The sequence below is a fragment of the Harpegnathos saltator genome, unplaced genomic scaffold (genome assembly GCF_003227715.2).
Source record: "Harpegnathos saltator strain DR-91 unplaced genomic scaffold, Hsal_v8.6 scaffold224, whole genome shotgun sequence".
Taxonomy (NCBI): Eukaryota; Metazoa; Arthropoda; class Insecta; order Hymenoptera; family Formicidae; genus Harpegnathos; species Harpegnathos saltator.
Window position 1 is genome coordinate 27,501 of NW_020230011.1, and position 25,052 is coordinate 52,552.

The window sequence follows — 25,052 nt, forward strand, 5'->3', positions numbered from 1 at the left end:
TTTTTTTTTCGCTTCCTCCATGAGAATCTAGTCCAAGGCGGTTGTCTGAAAATCATGATCGTCTGGCGACAGGTCTCGATTGGGGTGGCGTGCGGCGCGAATGGTTCGAACTGATATGCGCCGCTTTGTTCGACTCGGGGAACGGCCTGTTCGCGTCGTTCGGGGAGTCGCAACAGGCACTGGTGCATCCAAACTGCAAGCGACCGTCGCATCTGAAACTGAAGCACTATGAATTCGCCGGGCGTATCGTGGGCAAATGTCTCTACGAGTCGGCGCTCGGCGGCTCCTATCGTCAGCTGGTTCGCGCGCGATTCACCAGGTCCTTCCTCGCGCAGATTATAGGACTCAGGGTGCACTACAAGGTAACGTTTATACTTTCCGTGCCTCCCTCTCCGTACGAAGCGAATTTATCTTTCGTGGGTTACCAGTACTTTGAGCAAGACGATCCGGACCTGTACTTGAGCAAGGTGAAGTACATCCTCGAGAACGACGTCGAGGAAATGGAATTGTACTTTGTCGAGGAGGAATACGACAATGACGGCCAATTGTTGAAGGTAGAGGTTGTTGATGCACTCATGGCAATGTTACATGTACACCATACACACGTTCTCAATGTGAGAACTCACTGTAAACTCTGTTTCTCCAGGTAGCGGAATTAATTCCGGGCGGCAGCAAGCTCCGAGTGACCAACGACACCAAGCTCCGTTACCTGGACGCTTTGGCTCAACATCGGCTGGCCAGTTCCATCCGCAATGAAGTCGATCATTTCTTGCGCGGCCTCAATGAACTGATTCCCGACAACCTCTTGGGGATATTCGACGAGAATGAATTGGAGGTGCGTGAGTTTGTGCATTTGAGTTTGTTCGCTCGCGATCGCTCGATGACCGTTTATTCATTCTATCTATTCTCTTTCTTTCGTTCACAGCTGCTGCTGTGCGGCACTGGTGAATATAGCGTGGCAGATTTGCGCGCGCACCACATAGCCAACGGAAGTTCCCCGGAGTTTCTGCGAGTCCTCGACTGGTTCTGGACGGCGGTGAGCAACTTCACGCAGGAGGAAATGGCGCGACTGCTCCAATTCACTACGGGCTGCTCGCAATTGCCGCCCGGAGGCTTCCAACAGCTGAGCCCGCGTTTCCAAATCACGGCCGCGCCGACGTTCGCTAATTTACCTACGGCACATACTTGGTACGCTCTCATTTGCTCTTTATCGTTATCACTATTTTGTGCTATTCGCATTCAGTTTAACGCCAATGTCTCTTTGCAGCTTCAACCAACTCTGCTTGCCTGATTACGAGTGCTACGATCACTTCGAGCGAGCGTTGCTGTTGGCGATCAGCGAGGGTACCGAAGGTTTCGGCATGATCTAACCGAAGAACGTGCCCAGGATCCACTGAACATCTAGTCGAGTCTAGTTAGAGCGACATTGTTATAATTAAAGTAATTATTTATCCATTCTCCCTCTGATAGTGAAAGAGAAAGAAAGATCATAGTCCTTTCGGAAATAGATCCTGCACGAATCTGACCCGCTGGCGATCACCTGGCCTCCGGCAGGGTCGAGAGAAGCGAAGACGACTCTCTATATATCGCACATTTTGATATATAACCACCGATTAGAACTTTTGGACCTTTACTTTCTTTGTTTACGCCGAAGACTATCAGGAAAAATCCAATCTTCCGACGGTGTGGAGGACGCAGTTTCTACCGAGCCGCGGCGATGTTTTTTATAAAAAGGGGAAAAAAAAAAGAAAAAAAGACAACGGAAGATATCCACACAAGAGCAATGTTACCTCAACATCAAGATTGCTCAATATTATCGTATCGAGACCTAGCGTAGTCGGAACTTATGATAGGTTTAAAAGAAAAGGAAAACAAAACGTGTACGTGAAAATTGCGTTGACGCGTTTCTTCTCGCGCGATGACGCCTGTAGCTGATGTCCGTAATATAATGGCAGCTGTGTAATGTCATAACGATGCAACTACGAATCAAACTACGCATATATATAATTTTCCTTTAACGGTAACTGTTACATACGTAAAGGAGAAATCAACCGCGTCGACTTGTCACGCGACCTAAGAGGGGATCATTCTTGTAGCAGTACTGAACGTATTCCGTTCGTCAGTATTTGTTCGTACATTCGTGTCGCGAAGTAGCCAATATCGCGGCGTATGATTTCCGTAACTTTAGGCGATCAATTTGCGAGAGCTAAGAATATAACGATACTAACGTACACGGCAGCTTTATCGTTTACTCCTCTTTTTCCTCTCTTTTTCTCTCTTTTTCTCTTTCTCTCTCTCTCTGTCTCTTTCTTTCTCCACTCGTGATTACAGCACTTCAACACCGAAGACGGGAGACAATGTGAGCTAATTAGCTTGTACATCCTATACAAAATACGACTGTATCCCGAGGCGCTGTCATCACATCATTGTCTCTCATCGGCGCAAAAATACGTGACGATTAAAAACAAAAAAAAACATACACGTGATCACTTAAAAAGAGTCGTAACGAAATACTGCGCCGTATTTTCGAGGAAATGGCGTATTGTAAACGTCGCATTCTGGTGTATACGTATTTATTTAAGACGCATTGAGAAATATGTACTTATACAATTAAGAGTAGGACTATGTGAAATGTAGTAACCGCGCCATAGCCAGGCAATTCGTTGCAAAATGAAACGAACAGTCGATGGCCGCAAAGTCGTACTACGCCTTGCAGTAGCAAACAAACTGACCGCCTCGCCAGATTGTCCGCCATCGGACGATACTGACGGCAATTTATTTTTATCAGTTCGTCGTGTTACGCGAAGGAGTCTAAGAATATAGATTTAAAAAACGTCATGTAATGCTCAAGTTTATTCGACAGATCGTCCCATCGTAAGTTCCATCCAAGTTACATTCGTCTCCTCATATCCACGACGTAAAAAACGAAGAAAAAAGAATTTACCCTACAAATCAAAGTCACTCGGCGAACGCGATGAAGTCACGCGATCTTGTTCACGACGTTGCGCGCATATAGAAGGAAAAAAAAATCTCTGGTCAAAAGTTAAATATCAGGTCGAAAAAAAAAAGAGAGAAAAAAATGCCTTTAAATATAATATACGAAAAGAAGCCGACACTCGTCGATTTCCGCGCCGCCCCCTGCATCCCCCTACATCTCTCACTCTTCTTGCTCTCTCTCTCTCTCTCTCTCTCTCTCTCTCTCTCTCTCTCTCTCTCTCTCTCTCTCTCTCTCTCTCTCTCTCTCTCTCTCTCTCTCTTCGAGTTCCCCTCGTCGAGAGATTCTTCTCGACAAGAAGACCGAAACCGCTTGTGCGAAACCATCCGGTTCGTCGGAAGCTTTTGCTGGTCGAAATCTTCCGGCTCGTGCTTCCAGAAAGTTGCGGTCACTCGCTTATGTGAGCGCTCGACCTGCGTTCGCTTGTAGCGGTAGCGATTGATGCACGTTAATAATGCATAGTTCAACCGTCAACGTCAGAGCGCAAGCTCACCTCGACGTATTGCAGTCGGTATTCGCAAGCTGTCAGAATATATTCATGTTACTACTTACCTACGGCGGTAGAGCGGCGCTGGACAAGAACGCGAAGGTCCGCAAGATTGACGCGCGCATAAAGCTGCCGGCGAATTGCATTACCCAGTTGCTCCAGCCACCCTCTTGCGATTGTTGCAATAGTCGCTCTTTCAGTTCGCTTAATTCCGTCCTGAAAGAACATCATTGAGAACATGTATAATCTCATGACTTTCGCACATTATCTTCACATAATAATCTTACATATATATATATATATATATATAGTCGTTGCTATTTCCTTTCTGTAACGTCAACAGCGTTAATGCGGCGTGACGTTCTATCGTTTCAAGCTCTCTCATCTTTGCTTGAATTTTTTAATTCTACCAAGGGAATGCTGTACTTGAAAACTTTATCGCAGACAAAAAGTAAGAACAACACGTGTGGAGTCTGCGGAAAAAATTCCCCAAAGAAATCGCGATAACAAATATATTAATAAACAGATTTTTCTTACACTTGCGAGTTGTATTCCGATTCGAGGCGACGCAACGCGACTTCTCGATCAGCCAGCTGACTCTCCAGAGAGGTCGCGCGCAAGCTCAAAGCCCTGCCGTTGCTCTCGCTGGTCTTTAAACGTTTCTCTAATCGCTGCCTCTCCATCTCCGTGGTCTGCAACTCTCTGATTGCGCGAAAGCGTGCTTACACACTATTCAGAACACCTCATGTGTCATGTAAGTAGAGTTTAAAGTACTTTTCAATTGCGGACTGGACAGTTTTGCTCGTAATTCGCTTAGAATTAGTTCCCTTAAAGTTAGAAGCGAAATAAAACTCCGGCATACTTGGAGGTGCGTTGCAGCTTCTCCTGGGCGGAATCCACGAGGGCCATCTGCGTCGCTAAACGTATCTGAAGCTCCTCGAGGGCGGATTCCGCTTTCTCCGCTCGCGCACCACGATCTGCTGCTAACACCTCGCTGACGGATATCTACGTGTTTGTTTGTAAAAATATATATTTAGTATTAATATCAATAATAATATTAATTATTAACAAAGTCGATATTACTGAAATAATATTAGTTTCCTTTGTTATCGTCAGACAACGAATTTCACGCGAAGGGAAATCGCTGTCGGCGATTCTGCCAGTCAGTCGATTAGATCAATCAAGGCTTGAAGAAAGTCGCCCTGAATGATTCGACGGCGCGATACGACGCGCATGATTTATGCGGGACGAAATGTTCCTTTAATCTGTGACAAGTGGCATTTGATTTGCAGATCGCGCGGCGAGAACACGCGAGGATATCAGTGATATATCCTCGCGATCTTACGAACGAACGTTTCGCGTAATCGCCGAGCAACGACGCGATCCGCAGGTACGTACGAGTACTGACTACCATTACCCGCGATAATCCGCGATCCTGCAACGAATAAAAGTTAATAGGGCAAGTGGTATTGATCCTTCTTCCCGGTATGGAAGGAGTATTACGTGATATTGAGTCACCGGCGAAACGCGAAAGGTGTGACTCACCCGCAAGCTATATTTCTGCCGTGCGTTGACCCGACGCTCGGCTCGCGGGTGAATTCTAAGAGATCTTCGAAGAAGCAATGGGTGTCGTGGTCGCACGTGACGCTATTCAGCATAATGCTGCATCGATCTCGCGAAACACGTGCGGACGGCCTGCCATCATCTCGCATTCGTCGCGGCGAAGGTAAACTCGAGCTTTGAGAGCTTTGTCAAGCTCGAATGAGCAGAGGGGTTGCTTCACGCGCAACTTTTACCCCCAAAGAATACATCGAATGTCTTAAGAACCAACTGGTAAAAAATTTTATAAAAATTCAATCTCTGCGGTGTGTAAGTTAAAATTGAGGTTTCTCGACCAATAGTTTCGAGAAAAGAAATTCGTGTGACATTTTTCAAATGTCACCGCATCACACTACTTTTGTCTACACAAGAATCAGAATATCTCGAAGTTTGGATTCATGAGAATATATATAATTTAATCCAGGAACCAAATTATCCTACCGCATGAAATTGAACTATTCATGCTGAACTAATTCAACGGTCTGAGCCAATGACAATGTTGGCGAAGGGTTGTCTCGACGAGCTTATGCAATTTTAATAGACCGCACAGACCTCGCTGACGGCCATTGTGAGAAAGCGGAAATAGGTCACCGGAAGATGTCGGACGAAGAGCCGATGTTACTTGACTTGGACGTTGTCAGAGCCGTCTAACTTCTCTGAAGGGCGAAAGGGGTAAGAGAAGAACAAGGAGAGACGGAGAAAGATAGAGAGAGGGAGAATGAGTCACCCGGTTCGTAGAACACGAAGGGAGTTCGCGTACAAACGCGTGGGAGAGTTCACCCCCCAGGAGGAGATGGAGGAGGTAAGGTGGTGGTGGTGGTGGTGGTGGTGGTGATGGTGGTGGTGGTGGTAGTAGTAGTAGTAGTAGTAGTAGTAGTAGTAGTAGAATAGTGGCGGTAGGAAGGGGAAGAGGAGGAGGAGGAAAAGGTGGTAAAGTAGTAATAGGAAGAGGAGGAGACCGCGCAGCCTCGCGTCTCGCGGCGACCATAACAATGAGTCACCAAAGCGGATCAATTTTTCCACCACCAGCGCGCAATTGCGCGGGTGCTACGACACAACGCGGTTCGTGGAAATCGCGAGATTCGTCGGCTCACGCGACATTACTCATACAGCAGACCGATTCGTCTTTTCGGCACAACGGTCTGAACGGAGGAAGAGATGGGAACACGTGGGAAACCTTTTCCAGAAGAATTCTCTTGTCCTCGCGCAGCTTCAGAAGTTTCTCTCGATCCCTCGTCATTTGCACGTCGAGCGTCTTCAGCTGATCCTGCGCGGTCACCAGCTCGTTCCTCAGGTTCCCCATGGTGACCGACCGCTCTTGAGAGACCTCTTCGGCGCGCCTCAGCTCGTCCTTCAGCTTCTGCTTCTCCTACGGCAGAACATCGCACGTGTATGCGAATGTATGCGCGCGATCGATGGACGACCTGGTGCAGCCGATGATGAATTCCGCGCGCGGTTCTACCGGCTTTAGCTCGTGATGTATCTCCTCTGCGTTCCGGAGACCGCGCGGAACGAATGGTAATTAGAACGGTGGCGCATCGGAATTAGATCGTATTCGCTACACCTCGAGTCGCGGATATACAGGAGTTGGCGGATTATAGCGCGCGCGGAATGCAAATGTTTCTTCCGTCGCAACGCGCTATCGTCGGTCTCTGTCGCGGCTACGCGAGTCGCGCATTCTCGCAATAACGTCATCCCCGTAGTTAGAAGCACGTCACTGAACTCCCGTGTTCGTCGTGCGAACGGGGACGACGTACTCGTTGGATCCGCTTGTCGCTGCATCATCGTTGCATACGACGAGGCGGCCCGAAAAGGGCCATCCGATTTTACAATTAACTCATCAATATTTTATAAATTCAATTTACGCGGAATTTACACATTTATTTCGCAGATATATTGAAAGAAAAAAATGTCTGCAGAATTAAATTAAAAATATTCGTTCGGTGGGTAGTAATAACATATTTACCTTAGTCCAATTCTTTCGTTTAAATAAGATGAACAATTCATTCACATGAAAAACTACGTATTTAAAAAAAAAAAAACATATTTTATCATTCGTAAAAAATTATTTTCCCTCAATACAAAAAAATATATATATATATATTAGTATGTTAGTGTGTTATTATTATCCACAGAATAAATATCCTCTCGACATTTTTTTCCCAATGCATCTCACAATTTCAATTATATCTGATTCTTGATGGAGCTCTCCAGGAGTTTTGAAAGCTGCAGCAGGTTTAAACGAATCGAGATTAGACAGAAGCAGATAAAGAGTTCAGCAAAATGTAGCGCGTATTATCGATCAGTCGATCGTACCGATTTGATGCTGTCGCGCTCCAATATCGTCTCCTCCAGCTGCGACTTCTCGCGATGCAGTTCGCCGTTCAACCTGCCGACCCGCTCGTTCTCGGCGAGCAACAATCGGCGCAGGAACTCGATCTGGAGGTGCAGGTGCTCCACCTGTTGCTCCAGCTGTGCGATCTCGGTGCGTCTACGTCTCCAGGCGTTCAGCAACAGCACGCGACACACCACATTCGCTGCCCTGGCCGTCGGATCTTCCGCCGGACCGACTTCGCCTTGCTCAGATTCCGACGAAGGCGTAACATCCGTCCACGACCTGCCGCTGTAGTAGGCGCTCCCGCTGCTCGCCAAGAGATCTTTGGACTTGTCGTTAGCTTCATCGGTGGAGCCACTCTCCGACCTAGACGATACACATCTCCATTTGGATCATGCTGCTTGTAACCGGCGATCTTCAATATTAGCAAGACGATACACACAGGATGCCTTACAACTTGTGGAGAAAGGAATGATTTTTCCAAGGTGATTCCGAAATAAGAATTTGTCACGAAAGAAAAATCAAAAAGCAAGAAGATAAAGGACAGTAAGAACTCTCACTGTCCTTTACTGTCGTATTTTTGACTTTAACCAAACTTAAACTTGCGTTAAAATTTAATATCCTATTTTGTAACTTTGAAAAGGTAAGAAGATGCGGACAAATTTCCAATTCGGAAACGAAATCCCCGTATAAATAGTAATTTCCTCACGAAGAATTAGAACCGTTGTTCAATTATATTGTGCCAGATTCAGTCTCAGGACATTCATTTTTGATATTCTCACTAAGCGAATTTGATAACCTGATGTTTGAGTGATCGAAAATATCTCGCCGATCATACCTATATCGGCTCGCAAGTATTATTGGCTTATGTTTAAGCGTCGCGTGCGATTATTCAAATGTCCTAGAAACGACGACACCGCGGAAGACTATCAATGGTGAAGCGTGACAACGGCAACGTAGGTCGCGCGGGTTTATATTTAGCCCCTTACCGCCGATTTGGCAACGATTCTCTCATTTGTCGCGAGGAAATCTCGACTGATCAGCGACCGAGAGCCGCGCTGCCTTATTGCGCGCAACAAAGGCCGGCTCGGGACGAAAATTCAATGCACCAGCATTATTCCCATTATTAATTCCTAACGACAACTATAACACGTACGAACTCTATGCTACAATGTTTCAATCAGCCATCGTGTTCCACCCTAACTACAATGGGTCCTCAGCGTCTGCAAAGCGGATGAAATTGATCATCGAAGATCATCAATCCCGATGCAAACACGCGATTCTTATAATTACTAAAGTAAACAATTGAATTCCCCATTACGGGAAGGAGACGGTAATCGCGCTGGTCAAGCGCGATCGATATCGCGTGCTCACGATGTCGCTTCATCGCGCAACATTGCAGCACTACGTGCTACGTGCTACGTGCTACGTGCTCGCGATGAAGACTCGCGAGCCTTCCTTTCACGAGCGAGAAATCGGCTCACTTGAGGTCACCGATGTCGCCCTCGACGACGGGCAGCGACAAATCCGTCATGGACAGGCTCTTCTTCTTGTAGCGTGGTGTGCCGATAGCCAAGAAGCTAGCAGGGCTGCGGTCGGCGCGATCCTTGGCGGTGGCGACCGGTGTCGGTGGTTTGCCGGTCTGACTAGTCACCGACAATCCGACCGCCAATCGGTAGGGCCTCTTGAGCACGCGTTGGTCGGCACATCGGTACGGGCTCGGTCGCGGGTGGCATTTTACGGGCGCCTGGACGCAGGGCAGCTTACGTTGCACGCATCTGGGCAACTTGGTGGCGGCCACGACGGCGGTGGCGAGTCGTTGGCTCGGATTCCGTTTCGACAAGATAGACGTTTCTGGCATATCGCTCGCCTTTAGCGCTGATAAGACCGTCCTCGAGCGCGATCGAGGATTGTTTGTGCGGCTCCTCGTCATGGGGACGGGACGGCACGCGAGCGCACATGTGGATGCTGACCGGAACAAATGATTGCGCCAGCGATAGCAATTGAAGCGATACGCGAATCGCGAATGGACGCTCGACCTTGTTTATCTTCGGCCACACATTACCGTTCGTGTAGTTTGAAGCTACGGCAATGAAAAAATTGTGCTTATAGAGAAGGGTCCACCGATATTCGACCCGAAGATAAAAAGGGTGAAGAGCCCTCGAGAACTTGTATGGTTTTTACAGAGTAATATCAAGTTTACAGCGTAATCAATATACGTTAATATACGTTAATACGTTTCACTTCTGATTGTGAGGAAATCAAACATCAACATGTTTTGTTTGATTTGATTACATTCTCAAATCTGTGTATAGATTCTTTCCTCGCTTGCTGTACAACAACTAAAGAATGAAAGAACTTCCATGTCAATATCACTCGAAAAGTCTAAATTTTCTCGATATTATATTAAAAATTATGAAGCGATAGAGAACATTGTATGTGCGCAAAATGCATTGTATTGTATGTGTGTAAAACGCACAATTTGCATTTCCGCCCCCTGTAAAAATATTTTATCTAGAAAAGTCCGAAATTTATTGATCCGAGTTTATTTAAATCAAGTTACGAATATCGCGCGATCTGATAGTGATTCGTAATTCCTCGTGCGACACGTCGTATGACGTCGAGCGTGCAATGATTGTATGTCGTTTTTTCTTTTCCGTTGTCTGCAAAGTTCCATCTCTCGTGTTCGTCTCATCTTTCAGCACGCGGCACCTCGACGTGACGTATGCATACAGACTCTCGTGTGTGCCCAAGCCAGTCGGTGATAGAAATTCTCGGAAAATCCATTCGACGATTTCGTGGAGTAAAACGCGATTGATGCAATCGACTACTGGCCAGCTCTCGTTGTTACGCATCGCAGACGAAGATGCTAGACGACGGCGAGCGGAAAATCCAGTTGACAAATTCCCTCCGCGGGCACGCATGTCGCGCCACTGTAAACAATCGACTAATGATTGATGAATTGTGATCGATGATAATCATCCGTTGTAATAAGTTTACACTTACCCGCTTGAAGAAAGAAGAATGAATGTGATCAGGTTTTCATCATGCTCCTTCGATCGTGCTCTCATTATCTCTTGTCACTCTTCATTATCGCCTGACGTAATCAGAACGTGGTCAAAAATTGTATTGCTTACATCAATATGTTATGGTCAGCTCGTGTATTCACAACAAGATCTTGCGACATACTGTCGGATCCGCCGCGATTTCTTTTACTCTCAAAAATAATAGAACAATTGAATTGCGCTATTTCTCGTGGAAGCGTACATAATCCGACATAATCCGCATCTTCGGACTGCCATTAGCATCAAAATGTCCTGCTAAATTTTTTCGATTAATATGAAGCGATGGAAAACATTGCATATAAAATGCATAATCTGCATTTCTGACTTGTAAAAGTATTTTATCTAGAGAAGACAAATTTATTTGACCCGAGTTTGTTCGAATCAAGTTATAAGCATAGCGCGATCTGATAATGACACGGAATTCCTCGTGCAACGTCGAGCGTTATTAAATGTGGTTTTTTCTTTCCCGTTGTCTGCAGAAGTTCCATCTCTCGCGACATCTCAGCGCGACACTTTGACGTGATGTATGCGTGCAGACAGACTCGCGCGTTCGTATATTGAAAGAAAACCTGATCCCGAAGAGACCGACTCTTGTCACAAGCAGAGACAAAACTCCGCACTCCGTCCGCTTATCTCAAATCAATCACACACTTTTGCTGACCCTAATCTTTATTTATACTAAACCCTAATCTTTATCTATACTATAACATATACCCAGCGGTAGCGTTAGATATCACGGAGAACAATGCGACACCTGAATGCCGCCGGTTAGCATAAAGTGTACGCTCGATATTGTCGCGCATAACAATTAAAATGTTACTTAATCGTTCGTGCCCGTTGACCAAGTAAATGTCGATGCAAGTGACCTTGTACGCGCAAACTTCTAGGAAAAAGATCGACAGAGAAATCAAACGCGTATTTATCGTTGCGTCGCGCCATTAGATGGCGCATGCGCGCTGTCAGCGACGTTCGGACGGCTGCTTCGAAGCCGCGCGCGCGACATGTAGCAGTTCGACAGCGGTTATTTATAAAGATAAACTTATAATTTTGCCGAATTACCGGATCACACGGGAGCCAAAAGTCACCTGGCGTTCCGAGAAACTCGCGCAATCGTGATCTCGACGGTTCAATTCAAGGCGACGATCTTTCAGTCTCTTGCCCGCTAAACAAAAACGCCGTCAGCTGATCTTTCAAAAAGAACCCGAAACGATAGATCGTTTCAGAGCAAGCCGAGATAACGGCTAGCCGCATTGATCTCTCTCTTTCTCTCTCTCTCTCTCTCTCTCTCTCTCTCGTCTCGTGCTTATCCGCAAGCACGAGGAATAATGGCAAGAAAAGACCCCACCGACGCGAGTAACAAAGAAAATTTTTGCAGAGAACAAAGAGCAGGATGAAAGGTGAATAACCTTAAAATCAAGTCGGAGAAAACATGGCGGTGCACGGCGCGCGATGTACAGCAAGTAAGGCGAAAGCGTGAGACACCCCACGTATCGGATAGAGAGATATTATTTATTGAAGAGAAAACACGAAAAACGAACAAGAAGACATCGACTTCGTACGACTAGCGGTCGACTAACTTCGAAGTGCGCACGCTCGCACTCGACCCTGCGCCTTCGGTCGGTCAGTCAGTCGGCCAACCAGCCAGCTAGCTAGGCAACCAGGCAACTCGGCTTGAGTCAGTCAGTCAGTCAGTCTCGATAGAATCGCCTCTCTGGTGATGCGCGCTCGTGGCACGCTCTTGAGCTAAGCGCACAGCGCAGTAGTACGCGCTGTATAACGCGCGGACGGGCATAACGACGGACGGGTGCGCGCGCGCGCGCGCGCGTGTGTGTGCGGCCTCGATCGCGCGTAATTCCGCGTAGTGGTGTGCCTCCGGCTATTTTTTCCTACTTGCCTGGCCGACCGCTTGCTCTCCCGCGTCCTACGTCGCGAGGGAAAACGAGATTTTTCCCCGTAGAACCGCCACGGAAGAAAAGGATCTTGCACGAGAGAAGCTGCTGACTCGTCTAATTTGTCTCGTTGTCGCGATTCACGTATTATGAACGCAACGCGCAGTGCTGGACCCGAGAGCGCATTACCATGTTGATTTGTGCAGCAGGCAAGTGTATCTCTCTCTCTCTCTCTCTCTCTCTCTCTTTCTCTTTCTTTCTCTTTCCTCCTATCTTCTCTCTCTCTCTCTATCTCTGTGAGTCTTTCCTTCTTTTTTCTTTGTCTCTCTCTCTCTCTCTCTCTCTCTCTCTCTCGCTCTCTCGCTCTCTCGCTCTCTCTCGCTTTCTCTCTCCCATACTCTGTTTCTGCTTCCATCTCGCTTCTCCTGTCTCTTTCCCGTCACATTGTCCTACGATAGTTTAATTATAGCCACGCGGCCTGTACGAGCCTAGGCTCTCCCAAAATAATGATTGGATCAGCGTTGCATCCCTCCTCGCGCTTCTCTTCTCCCCCGGGACACTTGCCTGCAGTGTTTCTGGACGTGCCCTCACGTATGAACAGCTGTCGTTCTGGGATTCGCAGGCTGTGTCCGCGGAAATTGCTTTTCAACGCAAATGTTGAATCGGCACATCGTTCCTCCAGTTGTCGCTGTAGCACAACGATGTGTATAACTGCAGTGTGCATTGATGTATAAATTCAACTGTCCATCGAGAGAGAAGCATTGAATATAGCATATTATGAAATATCTTGACTTCTCTGAGAAAATCCACTAAGAATATATGAGAGATACAAGGTTTCTCTTTTGTTTTTGTAGATTAACATTATAGATCAATCCATATCTATTCTCTACTTCCTAGCAACATGAATATGTTGTAAATTCTAAATACTTGAATTGTTTGCATCATACTGTACAAGTTAGTTAGACCAATAATTATATTTCAGATGGCTGAAGCTTGTTTTGTTGAACATTGACAGTCATGGAACAGTTTAATAACATGACTAGTGAAAATATCAATATAAGTGATATCTGTAAGTATTGAAAAAATATATATATTTACGTGTATTTGAGATTAATAATGCAGTGTAGCCTACTTAATCAATTATATTTATTAGTGGAGGTCATCCAAACCACTGATCCTGGTTCTATGGCTACAATAGCCATGGATAACGAACAACCATATGTTAAAATCATGGAACAGCCAGCCAGTAAAGCACTCAGATTTCGTTATGAGTGCGAAGGCAGATCTGCTGGCAGCATACCTGGTGCCAACAGTACACCAGAGAACAAAACTTTCCCCAGTATACGAGTAAGTGACAATTATTTGATAGCTCTCTGTTATTTTTTTATACTTATATACTTTTTATAGATTATAGGTTACAAAGGTCGCGCTATGGTGGTTGTGTCATGTGTGACGAAAGATGCACCGTACAGGCCTCACCCTCACAACCTTGTTGGCAAGGAAGTATGTAAGCAGGGTGTTTGTACAGTGGAAGTTCCAGCAGGAAATATGATTGTCACCTTTTCAAATCTGGGTATTCAGTGCGTAAAGAAGAAGGACATTGAAGAAGCACTCAAAGTGCGCGAGGACTTACGTGTAGACCCGTTTCGAAGTATGCAACCATTCCTTTATTCTTTGTTGAATTGTACAAACCGACACTTAAAATTTTCTTGATCACAGCTGGCTTCGAACATAAGAAACAACCGACTAACATAGATCTCAATGCAGTGAGATTGTGTTTTCAAGTTTTCCTAGAAGGTTCGCGGAAAGGAAAATTCACCAGGCCTCTAACGCCTATTGTTTCCGACCCTATTTACGACAAAAGTATGTAACGTTTTCTTTTATCGCGTATCTCAATTTACGATCAAACTTCTGCTTACGGTATACGTATGCGCGTTTCAGAAGCGATGTCGGATCTTGTGATTTGTAAACTGAGCCACTGTAGCGCATCGGTAGCCGGTGGTATGGAAATGATTTTACTGTGCGAGAAAGTCGCGAAGGAGGACATACAAGTGAGATTTTTCGAGGAGGATGACGGGCAACTACTCTGGGAGGGTTTCGGTGACTTCCAACCGACGCATGTACATAAACAAGTACGTAAACGATCGCTTGATCATGTAATCACACACAATTAAACCCTCTGCTTCCTCACCACACCCATCTTGATTTTTGACGTCAGAAGCAACGTCAGAATTTCCGTAAAATCATCCGTAAAATACGTTGGAATAAACAAATATATTCATAATTTAACGCTTGCAATCGATTAAGCAGATCTATAAAATTAACATGAGATTTCTGAGAAAGGGCAGATTAGAAAGGTAGGTTAGAGCAAAAGAAAATTGTTCGGACTCTTTCTACAGATTTGCTCGATCGATCGCAAATATTCTTATTTTGACGTATTTTACAAAAACCCTTAACGCGTGTTTTGTTACTTTTGACGTCATTAATCAAGAGCTCCGCGGTCAGCCTTAATTTCGACAGAGTTTGCAACACCTTGAATACGAAGCGTCTATATCATAACGATTGTGCGATCATCGTGCTTCCTTGCAGACGGCAATCGCGTTCAGGACGCCTACCTATCGTATGCAGCAAGTGGAGCAGCCGGTGCAAGTGCACATTCAGCTGAAGAGGCCGTCGGACGGCGCCACGAGCGAGCCGCTGCCCTTCCAGATGCTACCGCTGGGTACAGGTAGGCCCGCTTTCTGGTCTTTGCGGAAAGCATTCGCCAGGAAGAAGGCGGATTACAGCACCTTCAGTAAAATTCTGGCTACAGAGACCGCTCTGCTGTCCAATGTTTCCGCGCCCAAATTCCCTCGTAATATCGACGAGTTCAATAACAACGATCTTGACGCGAAGAGATCGAACGGTAAAATCTCGGCGTTGCGCGCCTTAAACGACCTGTACAACGTGAGAAATCACATAGACGCTTGTAACGGCGATTTGAAGGCGATAATCAATTCCGCACAAAACGATCAGATCGCGAAGAGCACTGTGTTGGATTACGAGAACAATGAAGTGACAGTAATTCCCGAGAATTATCGCGACGCGGACAATAACAAGGATGTTACCAAATTGTATACGCTTGGCAACAATCATAATCTAGAGAACGACACGTTTATCACCGATTATAACAAAGAGGGCACCATCGGAGTGGTTCCTCATGTGAAGTCCGACATGCAGAACGACAGCGCATTCGCATCGAAAGATCAGATGAAGATTGGCAACTCGAGGGAGAGGTCCGACTGGTTCGACTATTCAGAAATCGGAAAATGGGTGCAGAAGGGGCAAGCGTGCCTGAAGGAGAAGAACGACGAGACAGAATTGAAGAGTGAAACCGAAAGTGGCAATAAATCCTTCAACGAGTTCTTATCGCAGGTGGCTGAGCTCGACCAGATCTATGCCGACACGCACACCAAGCTGGTGCAGGCGGCCTTGGAACCGAACGCTCATCCACAATTGATGGACGTGGACGTTTGCGACAATCAGACATACACCAGCCTGCAAATGGCCATGAAGAATCCAATTGAACTGTTCGACATTACCGACGAACGGAAATACGAGGACATAGCCACACCGAAGCAAGACGCTGAAGTGCCCGTGTCGCCTCCAACGTTGGCGGCCAAGAGAGACGTGACGCGCGAAGCCGAGGAACGATTGCCACCCTTGCCGCCGAAACGAATACGCAAGATGCCGTCGATGCCGCTCCTACCGCGTCCGATATCCTCCCAAACGCTCGCCGACTCTTCCACTTCCGAGGCACCGAACAAGAATTTACCGTCTTTACCCGACACCTTGCCCAAGCATTCAAAGCAAGGGCTCTTCTCGAAATTGTTCGCCAAGAAGACCAAGAAGGACAAGTGCTCGGTACCGAATCTAAGCATGGACAGCGACTCTTCGCTTAACACCTCGTATTCGCTGAAGAACTCCATACAAGACGCCTCGCAGTTGCAACTGCCGCGTCCTAGTATGACAAGCGTTACGAGTGTCAAGTCTCTGAGACTGGATGACGACGATGACGACATAACACCGCCCTATGGCGCGGATTTGACCGAGGCCGAGCATTACGCCCTGTACACCACTATGGCACCGCACGCGACCGCCTCAGAGTTCGACGACATGTCGTTCTATTACAGTCTGGTCGAAGGTGGCAAGATATTGACGGAAGCTAAAGAGACCTAGAGCCAGGCTTGAACTGATCGCTCATTGATATCGTTTTGTTTGCATACTGCCAAGAGTCAAAAGTATAACGCTCGTACGCGAGAGAGCTTTCTCTCCGATTCTGACTTCACAATACCTCCGTGAGAGGTATTGTGTTGTGTTGCAGTTAACTCTTGATTGATATTACTGTCACTTCTTGTTGTTGCAACGAGTCTCCATGGCTCTCGACGCGACTCACGTTTCAACGATACATCTATATACCAAAGATTTCTCCAAGGGAAGCGAAAATCAAGAACTGCGTACTGTGTTTGAGAAGCACGTTTCCCCATTTAGAATATTCAATTCATATTGATATATTAATTCTTTTGTTACGGTTATTTCTTTCGACGCATTTACTTGAGTGTGCAGAAACCTAATCTAGTCGATTTATTAGTACCTTTCACTTATAGTATGTTTTCTTTTTTTTTTTCTATGGTTTTTACAAGTGAGATATTAATTCGCGAAGAGAGATCGCGTTATATATAGGTATATTTATTATCAAGCAATCAGTTGTTCACCTTCTCTTCTCTTTTCTAGTCGAGCCCAATGCTGTTACATTTTCGTATACTTTTGATATACGTTGCTTTACTACTTGTATCATGTTGTTAAGTTTTGTACGGTACTTACGAGTTTTTACGCAATTGTCTCGCTCCACTCGCGTTTGTTACGGACTACTGACTTTCTCACGTTCTCAACGATACTTAACTGTACGCAGGCTCAAATTGTCCAGAATGAATATTATCTCTTTGTAACGTAATTTTATATGCGTCACGGCCAAAGTCCGAAATATCGCGAGTCGGTTTCTTGGCGATTTTGGCAATTTTTTCTTTCCCGGCACGCTACGTGATCATTGTACTTGTTGGATAATCGGTCAACTCGGTCAGCTAAACAAATAATTGAATATCTTGGATATTTCACGGGTTACCTGCTATCTCGGATTTTGGCCGTAACACGTGCATTCAGGAGAGATCTCTCTGTAAGGTTCAAATATACGAGGCCTTTTACTATTTAGGACGATTAAAACTCAATGTTATACGAGTCACAGTGAACCCTTGTTAATGTACAATCATTTATAGATGATATGGATTCGTTAAGGCGAAAGAGACAAAAATTTAGTAACAGCCCAAGCGCGCTAGTTTTCAAGCATGTAGCGGAAACCGAGAAGCGTGAGTATATATATGCATATTTGCAAAATTGTTCTTTTTTTTATAGTCCTACAATCCCTCTCCCGGGATTGGGTGGCGGAATTGTATCGGACGACATCGCTGATGTCACATTGCATTGTGTCATGGCGAGATGCGTCCAAATTTGTAAAAAAAGCCCGTCTATACGAACGCTGTCTATCTCTCAGCATCTGTCTATCTATTTACATCACGTTTCTCATTGAGGGAATGAGTGCCAAGCTAATTTCCCACTTTGACACACATACATAGTCCTTCGCGACACTCCTCCTTTGTCTATGCTATATATAATCGATTTTACCACTGGTATCTCCTTGCGTATTCCTCGCGGAGAGGAATTATGTACGCTTTTATATATGCATATGCGCAACTAGAGGCCTTTTACCGTGGTTTTTCGGCGGACTTTTTTGTACATTTTGTACGACTTTAACCGGCCTATTTGGTACACTTGTTAATTGTTACGATGAATGTGGCGAATTTGTTGAGAATGTTTTTCACGTTGGGATAACAAAGTTGAAAAACAATTGCGGTACTTGTGCGAACACGACTGTACAGTTTTTTTTTTTTTCTTTTTTAAAGGTCGATGTTTAATCATCCTCGAATCTCATCATGATACTAACCGCCCGATTATGCCGACTTGCCCCTCTGCCACACTGTGAAAATATGCTCTGTAATATGATATAAATTTTACGCGTTTTACATATGTATAGCATGTGTCTTTGCTCGGCCGACATTTTCAGTCGGATTCGTAAAAATTGTTGACGAGCTATTTTTACAGTGCGACGGGGAGAATACGCTCTCGTTGAATATAAAAAAGCTTCAACATTACATTTAAGAACGCTACACATATTTTCACATGTCCACGAAGGATCTTGTTTTGTACTTTTTTAAAGATGTATTTTATATAGAGATTTGTGGAGTTTGTATTTGAAAGATTTCAGGGAGCAGTGTGAGCTTGTAAATTTTTTGAAATATGATAATATTTTTCTATTCTACAAATGTACACACATAACTACACACACACACACACACACACACACACACACACACACACATGCACGATAATGACAGCGAAGAGCACAAGCACACGATGTGTTTTATGCTCTTAGAAAACAGCGGCTCGCTTTCAGCGTGAACCCGAGGGTCATTATTCGTAACAATAAATACTTCTAAGCATACGTCTTTCTCGTAGCTCAAACTTTTAATTGCGCGCAATTAAACGCTGTTCCTCGCGCAATGACATTATACTCTTGAAAAAAGAAGAAACCGCAAAATACACGTATTATATAGCAATTGTAATATAGTACAATCAAACGATGTGCAATATTTGTATCCTAATATACTTTTTATAAGCCGCTTCTTTCAGAGACAGATATATATGTATATTTACATATTATTGTATTGAATTACATGCGACATAATATATCTGTATATACATATACATATTACGTGTGTATAGTTACTTGGCGGTATAAAAGAAGTGATGCCCGTTTATTCTCTGCTTTCATGCATACGATCAATTTCAGATAAATGTTCACTTCAGATAGCGGAATCAGGTACGACGTTGATCATGTTGGAGTGCAGTTTGCAGATTATTTCGTTAACAATGTATATCATACTCGTGATGGAGTGTAGATTATGTATGACGAAGCATTTGTGTAGAGTTCAGCTTTCGAAACTTGTAGTGAAAATATGTAAATTTTGCATGCATGATGTGCGTATGAGGAAATCTTGATTATACATTAAGAACTGAATTCCGATGCTTGTATCACCAGCGTTACCAGTGGTATTGAGACACCAAGAGCTTTTCAACATTTCATTTCCTATTAACAAATTCTCTTTTGCTGTAATACTGACTAATTGCGATGCACGCTTGCATGCTGTACGCTATACAATATTATCCTACTGTACTGGTATAAACTCTAGCATGTAACATAATGAGTTTGGTATTGTCGATATTGAAACCTTATTCCTTCGTAGACAAGCTAGTTACATGTATTGTGCATACACGTATGTAGCATACATGTCACTGTATCACGTTCCAGGCGCTAGAAATCAGGCTTTTACTTTCAATATCGTCAAAGCCGAGCCAACCGATCAAATGTCGCAATTCGGAGCATCAAGTACAAGCGCAACGTGCGGTTTCACCCTGCAATCTGTAACGAAGAAGGAGTCTAACATCTTGCAGAATCCAAGGTAACGTGCGACGGCACGATGGAGATGAAATCAGTATGAATAAGAATAAAGGGTTTACGAGAGCCAAAGAGATTTCTGATTTATACTGAAATATACTCGTTCGTTTCAGGATCAAAGTATCTCCAGGCCGAACGCCGTCGCCGATGGAGTGTAGCAATACTCCTTACAGTCCGCCGCAGCATTCGCCGCAATATCAACCAAATATACAACCGACAGTACAAAATGAACCAGCCGACCGTCTATCGCCATTCGGAGGCGCGGCTGCGGCAGGATTTTATACTCTGCCCTTGTCTGTAATGAATCACCAGCAGAAGATCATGCCGGGCAATCTGAGGTAGAGTGACAGTTCGTTCAGTCAAGGAAGAGAATCGACCCGAATAGGATTAAGAACTCGTGAAATATAAAAGACCCACGTGTAAGTATCTACATTTATCTATACCGTTCCAGAACTCAAGTATCTCCAGGACGAACACCGTCCCCTATGGAATACAATGTCGCATATAGCCCTCCTATCGTGCAGCAACAGCAGCAGCAATCGCCGCAGTATCAACCAAATATTTCACCCATGATGCAAATGCCATCACCGTCAACAAATCCTAATCTATATTCGTTCGCACCGGAACAAGCTCGATTGCAGCAAGCGGAACCAAATTTATATGCGTTGGAAAAGACTCCGGAGGGTATGAATCAAGCAACAGAAAGTCAGGGATTGCAGCCGATAGAAGTGAACAATCCCAGTAAATATTCCTTAATATTCCGAAGCTCTTCATGGCGTTTTAAAGGTTTTTTTAGTTGATTATTTTTATACTTGCTTATAATACCGTGTGAATCTTTCAGATACTACAACAATTCCTGATGTAACTAGACTGTTGGACATGGACACTCAACAACTGAATTTCGATTGGAATCCGCTGGATTCTAATGATTTCGCAGACTTTGGATCATTATCCGCAAATCTGTCGAGTGGATTATCTCTCACTGACGGTATACAGGTAAATATTGGCACTGCACATGTGTCATATACATATTTTTTACTACTCAAAGTAAACAAATATGAATTCCTGTCGACTTTAGCCTACGACAAGCAACGCCGAGGAAAGCAATCATCAATCGACAAATAGCATGACAGAGGAAACTAATCGAATCATCTGGATAAAACAAGAGCTCTCCACTCTAAATAATATATTCAAGCCTAATCGACGAAATGACGACGGAGGACTTACTTAAAATCATTTGTTAATCGGCAATGTGTGATGTTTGATTAAGTCAATGCTGGCATTGACTGTAAACGAGCTGCAGCAGAGGGCTTCATGCCTTCACTGCCACCAAAAAGAGTGCAATTAAATCAATATTTTGTAAGAAAGTAAATTGTAAAAAAATAAATAGATTTTTACTTCTCGAGAATATGTATAGAATATATAATAATGCTCCCTATATTTTGCACTTGTGACATTCTTTTTCTCAATCTCTTCTACATTATAGACAATTCAATTATTTTGTATTTGATTTGATTTAAATTTAATTAATTATTTAATAATGTCATTAAATTTAATTACTCGACTACTTTATATTTCATTTAAATTCAATTAATTAAATTTAATTTATTCAATAAGACAATGACACACATAATCGCAAGTAAGTCAAGTTGAATGCTGCTTGCAGCATTTTCATCGACTTCTGCTTTATCGGTATATACTGACTCTTCCTTCGACAAATCGGCAACGTAAAACCAGAAGGAAACTTGAAAACGACCATACCGCCGTTTCTGTGCGAGTTCTAATTGTTATTAAAACATTGTGTATTCTTATCAGGAACATTTGTAATATGGAAAATTAGTAAACAATATCTGTCACTGATGTGATGTGAACTTACCCTCAGCAGAAATCCTTTCGCTGGCTTGAAAGGCGTAAACTGCAGCGAGATAACTCCTAACCTCCACAACACGAACGCGCGAAACTGCAGTCGACACTGCCGACGTCTCGTTCTGTGAGACACGCACTTATCAGGCGATACTTTGCTACGACACACGCACGGAACTTGCTCTCGGCACTCCCGACGATGATGCGCGCGCGAGATCCACGTTCGACGAAATCACGAAAAATAAGGGAGCGACTTCTTTACGAATCTCGTGCCGTTAGTCATTTTCGAACTGAACATAGACATGATTGCGACGGTTGCGATTCTCGAAGTACCGATGCTGCACGCTATATTGACTCGACGTAACGAATGCCGGAATAATGAGTTCCTTCATTACCGGTGATATGTCTGTTTTCAAGGACCGCGCAATCCGAAGTAATTCGCAAGATTTAACTTTGATTCACGGAGAGATACTCGCCTGTTTCATTGCGTCAAATGTAAAATGTACGAAACTTGCTACCGTCGATCATTCGCACAGCGAACTCTCCTTCGAGTTTCGAACTAGCGCGAGATTTTGCTCGACCTGACGATGATCTGTTTCGCGAGATATTCACCTTTAACGGTGGCATTTCGACGCAACAATCGCGCGAAACTTACTTTCGATACCTTTGATGATTATATGAACGTGAAACTCACTCTCGAATGTGTTGAAATCTCGAAGAATACGGAGAGAATTCTCGACCCGTCCCGCCATGTCGCGATCCCTTTCGGAAAAGAACGAGGCGACGCTTCAGTTCCACGAAGTTAGTCCCATCAATTTTAATAACATCGAACAATATCGATACGCTCGACGCTCCTGACGTTGCATACTTCATACAATTTAAAGCGGCCATCTTGGCTCGCGGCAATTTCGCGACGTTCCGCGATGCTTCGTACTCGAATCGCGATCCTTTCGTGTTTGTTATGTATTTTCACACGTTGGGAGGCGAGTTTCGCGCCTAACATCGAAAGAATGAAGTCACGCAACAGGCAATCATTTTAACAATCGCGGTGTGCGCGAGTGTGTTTAAACGCGATGTCATTTGTAACTCGTAACTTTCGTACTACATATCGCGTCGCGTCGAAAATGATGAAACGTAGATGTGTGAGTGATGAAATAAAGCTGACGATGAACGTTCGCTTTTGTTGGACCAAACAGACGCTTCAAGACTTGTCATCGATCATCTTTCAGTGAGTTTATGTTGTTTGATTGTACCTGGTGCGTGCTTACCTATGTGACTTGATTGATATAGCTTAAATAGTTTGGTGATTCGCAAGTGACAAACAGCATTGACATTAATCTATTTCAATTATCTGATGTGAGCTTCTGGACAGTTAGTTTATACAATACAACTCAGTTTGCAATTTATCATTTCCTCTCCTTGCTTGCAAAACTAGGAACAGAGAGAAGAAGGAGAGAGGTCACGGGTCACTTTTAGCCACCTCTCTCCTTCTCTCTGCTAGGAACATGATGTCGGTAACGTTAAAGTACCTACTTATCGACACTTGCATTTGTAATATTGTTTCTCATAAAACTTATTCTCATCATTTGTGTGGAAAATTGGAGAATTGTAGGTAATCTTAATGTTGGAAACGTGGTAGTCTTATTTATATTTCTATAATAGGTCAATAATATAAATACACGATATATTAAAAAATTTCTTGAGGCGCTTCTAGTTGAAGTCATTCGCCCTAGATGGCAGCACAAATCGTGTAAATATCACATAGCTCCGCCTGCACAATCTTTGCCAGGTCCATTTATATTTTGTAACAATATATTTCAGCGCGCAAGTGTTTTCTTTATTATAAAGATAAACACGATTATAATTCTAATCATATAGTATCACATATTTTGGATACTCTTAGCTTTTAATTTCCTTCGATTTAAACATTTTTTGCATATTATTTAATTTAAATCCTGCTTTATTGCAAATAACTAAAATTGAACTCTTGATTTTTATTATATATTTATTGCTTTCGCAAATAAGCCGTCGCTTCTATATATCCTTTTGAATTTAATTAATTCATAATTATTGTTTAAATTCATACATATATGCATTGAATATATTAACATATATTTACTATGATTTTCGAGAGAAGAGTTCTATGTTTCATCTCATTAAAAAGATAACAAAAGCTCTAATAATTAAATTTCCTCAAGTATATCAACACAGGATTTACTTACAACCATATTTGTAGCATATCATGCAAGATAATTTATATGCAATATTAAAATTCATAATCATTAGATATTATATTTATGTGTTATGAATGTTTATGAGATATAACGTCTATTGTTTTAAATTTTTAATATTATGTACAAAATTACTTTTATTCTCGTGATTAACATAAAATTTATTTTCTCCAATGTTTTGCCATTACATCAAACATTGGATCTTCTTCATTGTTTATTTGTAGTAGTTAGTTATAAGCATGCGGAAAAATGGTAATAAATACCACAAGCTGTTCCGACAAGGAACAGATTTATTGCTGGATGATATAAACGTACCGTTTTATAAAGGTTGCATTGCTGTAACCTGTAATTTCCACACATAATTATGGTGTGCAAATAAACATACTTGTCGGATGATTTATCGGGCTATTTAATTGTTAGATATTGCCCATCAGTATCACGATATACATGTTTAATCTATTTCTTTAATCATATTCAGCACGGAGCGAAATTATCCTTACTGAGCACAGTAATTTTATTTGAATATATTTACCAGTTGCGACGTGGTGCGCCATAAATTTATAGTTTTAGAAATGACGCGGCTATGTAAATTCGCATTCACCATCGATTGCAATATTTTTTTTATGTCGTCCGAAATTGTCCGAGCGGGACACGAGAAGCACTCTTAATAATAATAATAATTATAAATTATATTATTGATGATATAAGCAAGTCGTCGTTTTACATTAAGTTTCACGTTATAAATAACATTAAAATTACATTACATTGGAATACATTAAATGAAATTCACAAATAATCTTTACATTCTATCTCCATCTAATCTAATAAACAAATCATCAGATAGAAACACTCTTTATACACATGAAATTTTTGGCAAGTATGTAAAGTTATTATTCGAACACTTTCAAATCGCGAGAGAAATTGCGACGAGACGAATGATGGGTCGACAGGAGCTTTTCGGGCATCGATTGCCGCAAAG

The 25,052-nt window shown here is 43.4% G+C and overlaps 4 protein-coding genes and 1 long non-coding RNA gene across 9 annotated transcripts in view; 3 read left to right on the forward strand and 2 right to left on the reverse strand.

Annotated features, from left to right (window-relative positions):
* Window positions 1–2,838, forward strand: part of LOC105188979 (apoptosis-resistant E3 ubiquitin protein ligase 1) — a 25,003-nt gene extending 22,165 nt beyond the window's left edge. For 3 of the 4 annotated variants that reach the window (XM_011150750.3, XM_025298564.1, XM_019844016.2), the window contains exons 12-16: window positions 73–362; window positions 429–560; window positions 647–835; window positions 926–1,188; window positions 1,268–2,838. In XM_011150750.3, the coding sequence (XP_011149052.1) occupies window positions 73–362; window positions 429–560; window positions 647–835; window positions 926–1,188; window positions 1,268–1,370 (977 nt within the window). In that variant the 3' untranslated portion in view covers window positions 1,371–2,838. The remainder of the gene's footprint in view (window positions 1–72; window positions 363–428; window positions 561–646; window positions 836–925; window positions 1,189–1,267) is intronic. The other variant, XM_011150752.3, reaches the window with a different exon arrangement.
* A 709-nt stretch (window positions 2,839–3,547) lies between these two features.
* Window positions 3,548–9,572, reverse strand: LOC105188984 (uncharacterized). The gene is made up of 6 exons (XM_011150758.3): window positions 8,901–9,572; window positions 7,398–7,782; window positions 6,259–6,450; window positions 4,345–4,487; window positions 4,020–4,184; window positions 3,548–3,698 (listed from the first exon to the last, which is right to left on the reverse strand). The coding sequence occupies exons 1-6, from the start codon at window positions 9,347–9,349 to the stop codon at window positions 3,548–3,550; spliced, it is 1,485 nt and encodes a 494-aa protein (XP_011149060.2). The 5' UTR covers window positions 9,350–9,572.
* Window positions 9,573–9,865: 293 nt separating this feature from the next.
* On the reverse strand, window positions 9,866–22,056 carry LOC112588459 (uncharacterized). The gene is made up of 3 exons (XR_003112860.1): window positions 21,856–22,056; window positions 10,423–10,513; window positions 9,866–10,349 (listed from the first exon to the last, which is right to left on the reverse strand). It is a non-coding gene; the product is annotated as an uncharacterized LOC112588459 (long non-coding RNA).
* Dl (dorsal) lies at window positions 12,077–17,613 on the forward strand. Of its 2 annotated transcripts, XM_011150744.3 has the most exons (7): window positions 12,077–12,579; window positions 13,353–13,439; window positions 13,524–13,717; window positions 13,778–14,021; window positions 14,090–14,233; window positions 14,312–14,502; window positions 14,960–16,588. In XM_011150744.3, the coding sequence occupies exons 2-7, from the start codon at window positions 13,388–13,390 to the stop codon at window positions 16,586–16,588; spliced, it is 2,454 nt and encodes an 817-aa protein (XP_011149046.1). In that variant the 5' UTR covers window positions 12,077–12,579; window positions 13,353–13,387. The 2 variants fall into 2 exon arrangements, with proteins under 2 accessions (XP_011149046.1, XP_025154298.1); XM_025298513.1 differs by lacking the exon at window positions 12,077–12,579 and having other exon boundaries at window positions 13,388–13,439; window positions 14,960–17,613.
* Window positions 17,194–21,333, forward strand: LOC105188977 (uncharacterized). Its single transcript, XM_011150746.3, has 6 exons — window positions 17,194–17,772; window positions 19,833–19,983; window positions 20,093–20,317; window positions 20,431–20,720; window positions 20,821–20,975; window positions 21,058–21,333. The coding sequence occupies exons 1-6, from the start codon at window positions 17,688–17,690 to the stop codon at window positions 21,208–21,210; spliced, it is 1,059 nt and encodes a 352-aa protein (XP_011149048.1). The 5' UTR covers window positions 17,194–17,687; the 3' UTR covers window positions 21,211–21,333.
* Window positions 22,057–25,052: the final 2,996 nt, after the last annotated feature.

Coding starts and splice junctions, on each gene's coding strand:
- LOC105188984 (XM_011150758.3), bottom strand. CDS start 9,349: ATGACGAGGAGCCGCACAAACAATCCTCGATCGCGCTCGAGGACGGTC. Junction 7,783..8,900: donor GGCGACATCGGTGACCTCAA/GTGAGCCGATTT, acceptor TGTATCGTCTAG/GTCGGAGAGTGGCTCCACCG. Junction 6,451..7,397: donor AGCGCGACAGCATCAAATCG/GTACGATCGACT, acceptor GTTCTGCCGTAG/GAGAAGCAGAAGCTGAAGGA.
- Dl (XM_011150744.3), top strand. CDS start 13,388: ATGGAACAGTTTAATAACATGACTAGTGAAAATATCAATATAAGTGAT. Junction 13,718..13,777: donor AAACTTTCCCCAGTATACGA/GTAAGTGACAAT, acceptor TACTTTTTATAG/ATTATAGGTTACAAAGGTCG. Junction 14,503..14,959: donor CGACGCATGTACATAAACAA/GTACGTAAACGA, acceptor GCTTCCTTGCAG/ACGGCAATCGCGTTCAGGAC.
- LOC105188977 (XM_011150746.3), top strand. CDS start 17,688: ATGGATTCGTTAAGGCGAAAGAGACAAAAATTTAGTAACAGCCCAAGC. Junction 20,721..20,820: donor GATAGAAGTGAACAATCCCA/GTAAATATTCCT, acceptor TGAATCTTTCAG/ATACTACAACAATTCCTGAT. Junction 20,976..21,057: donor CTCTCACTGACGGTATACAG/GTAAATATTGGC, acceptor TGTCGACTTTAG/CCTACGACAAGCAACGCCGA.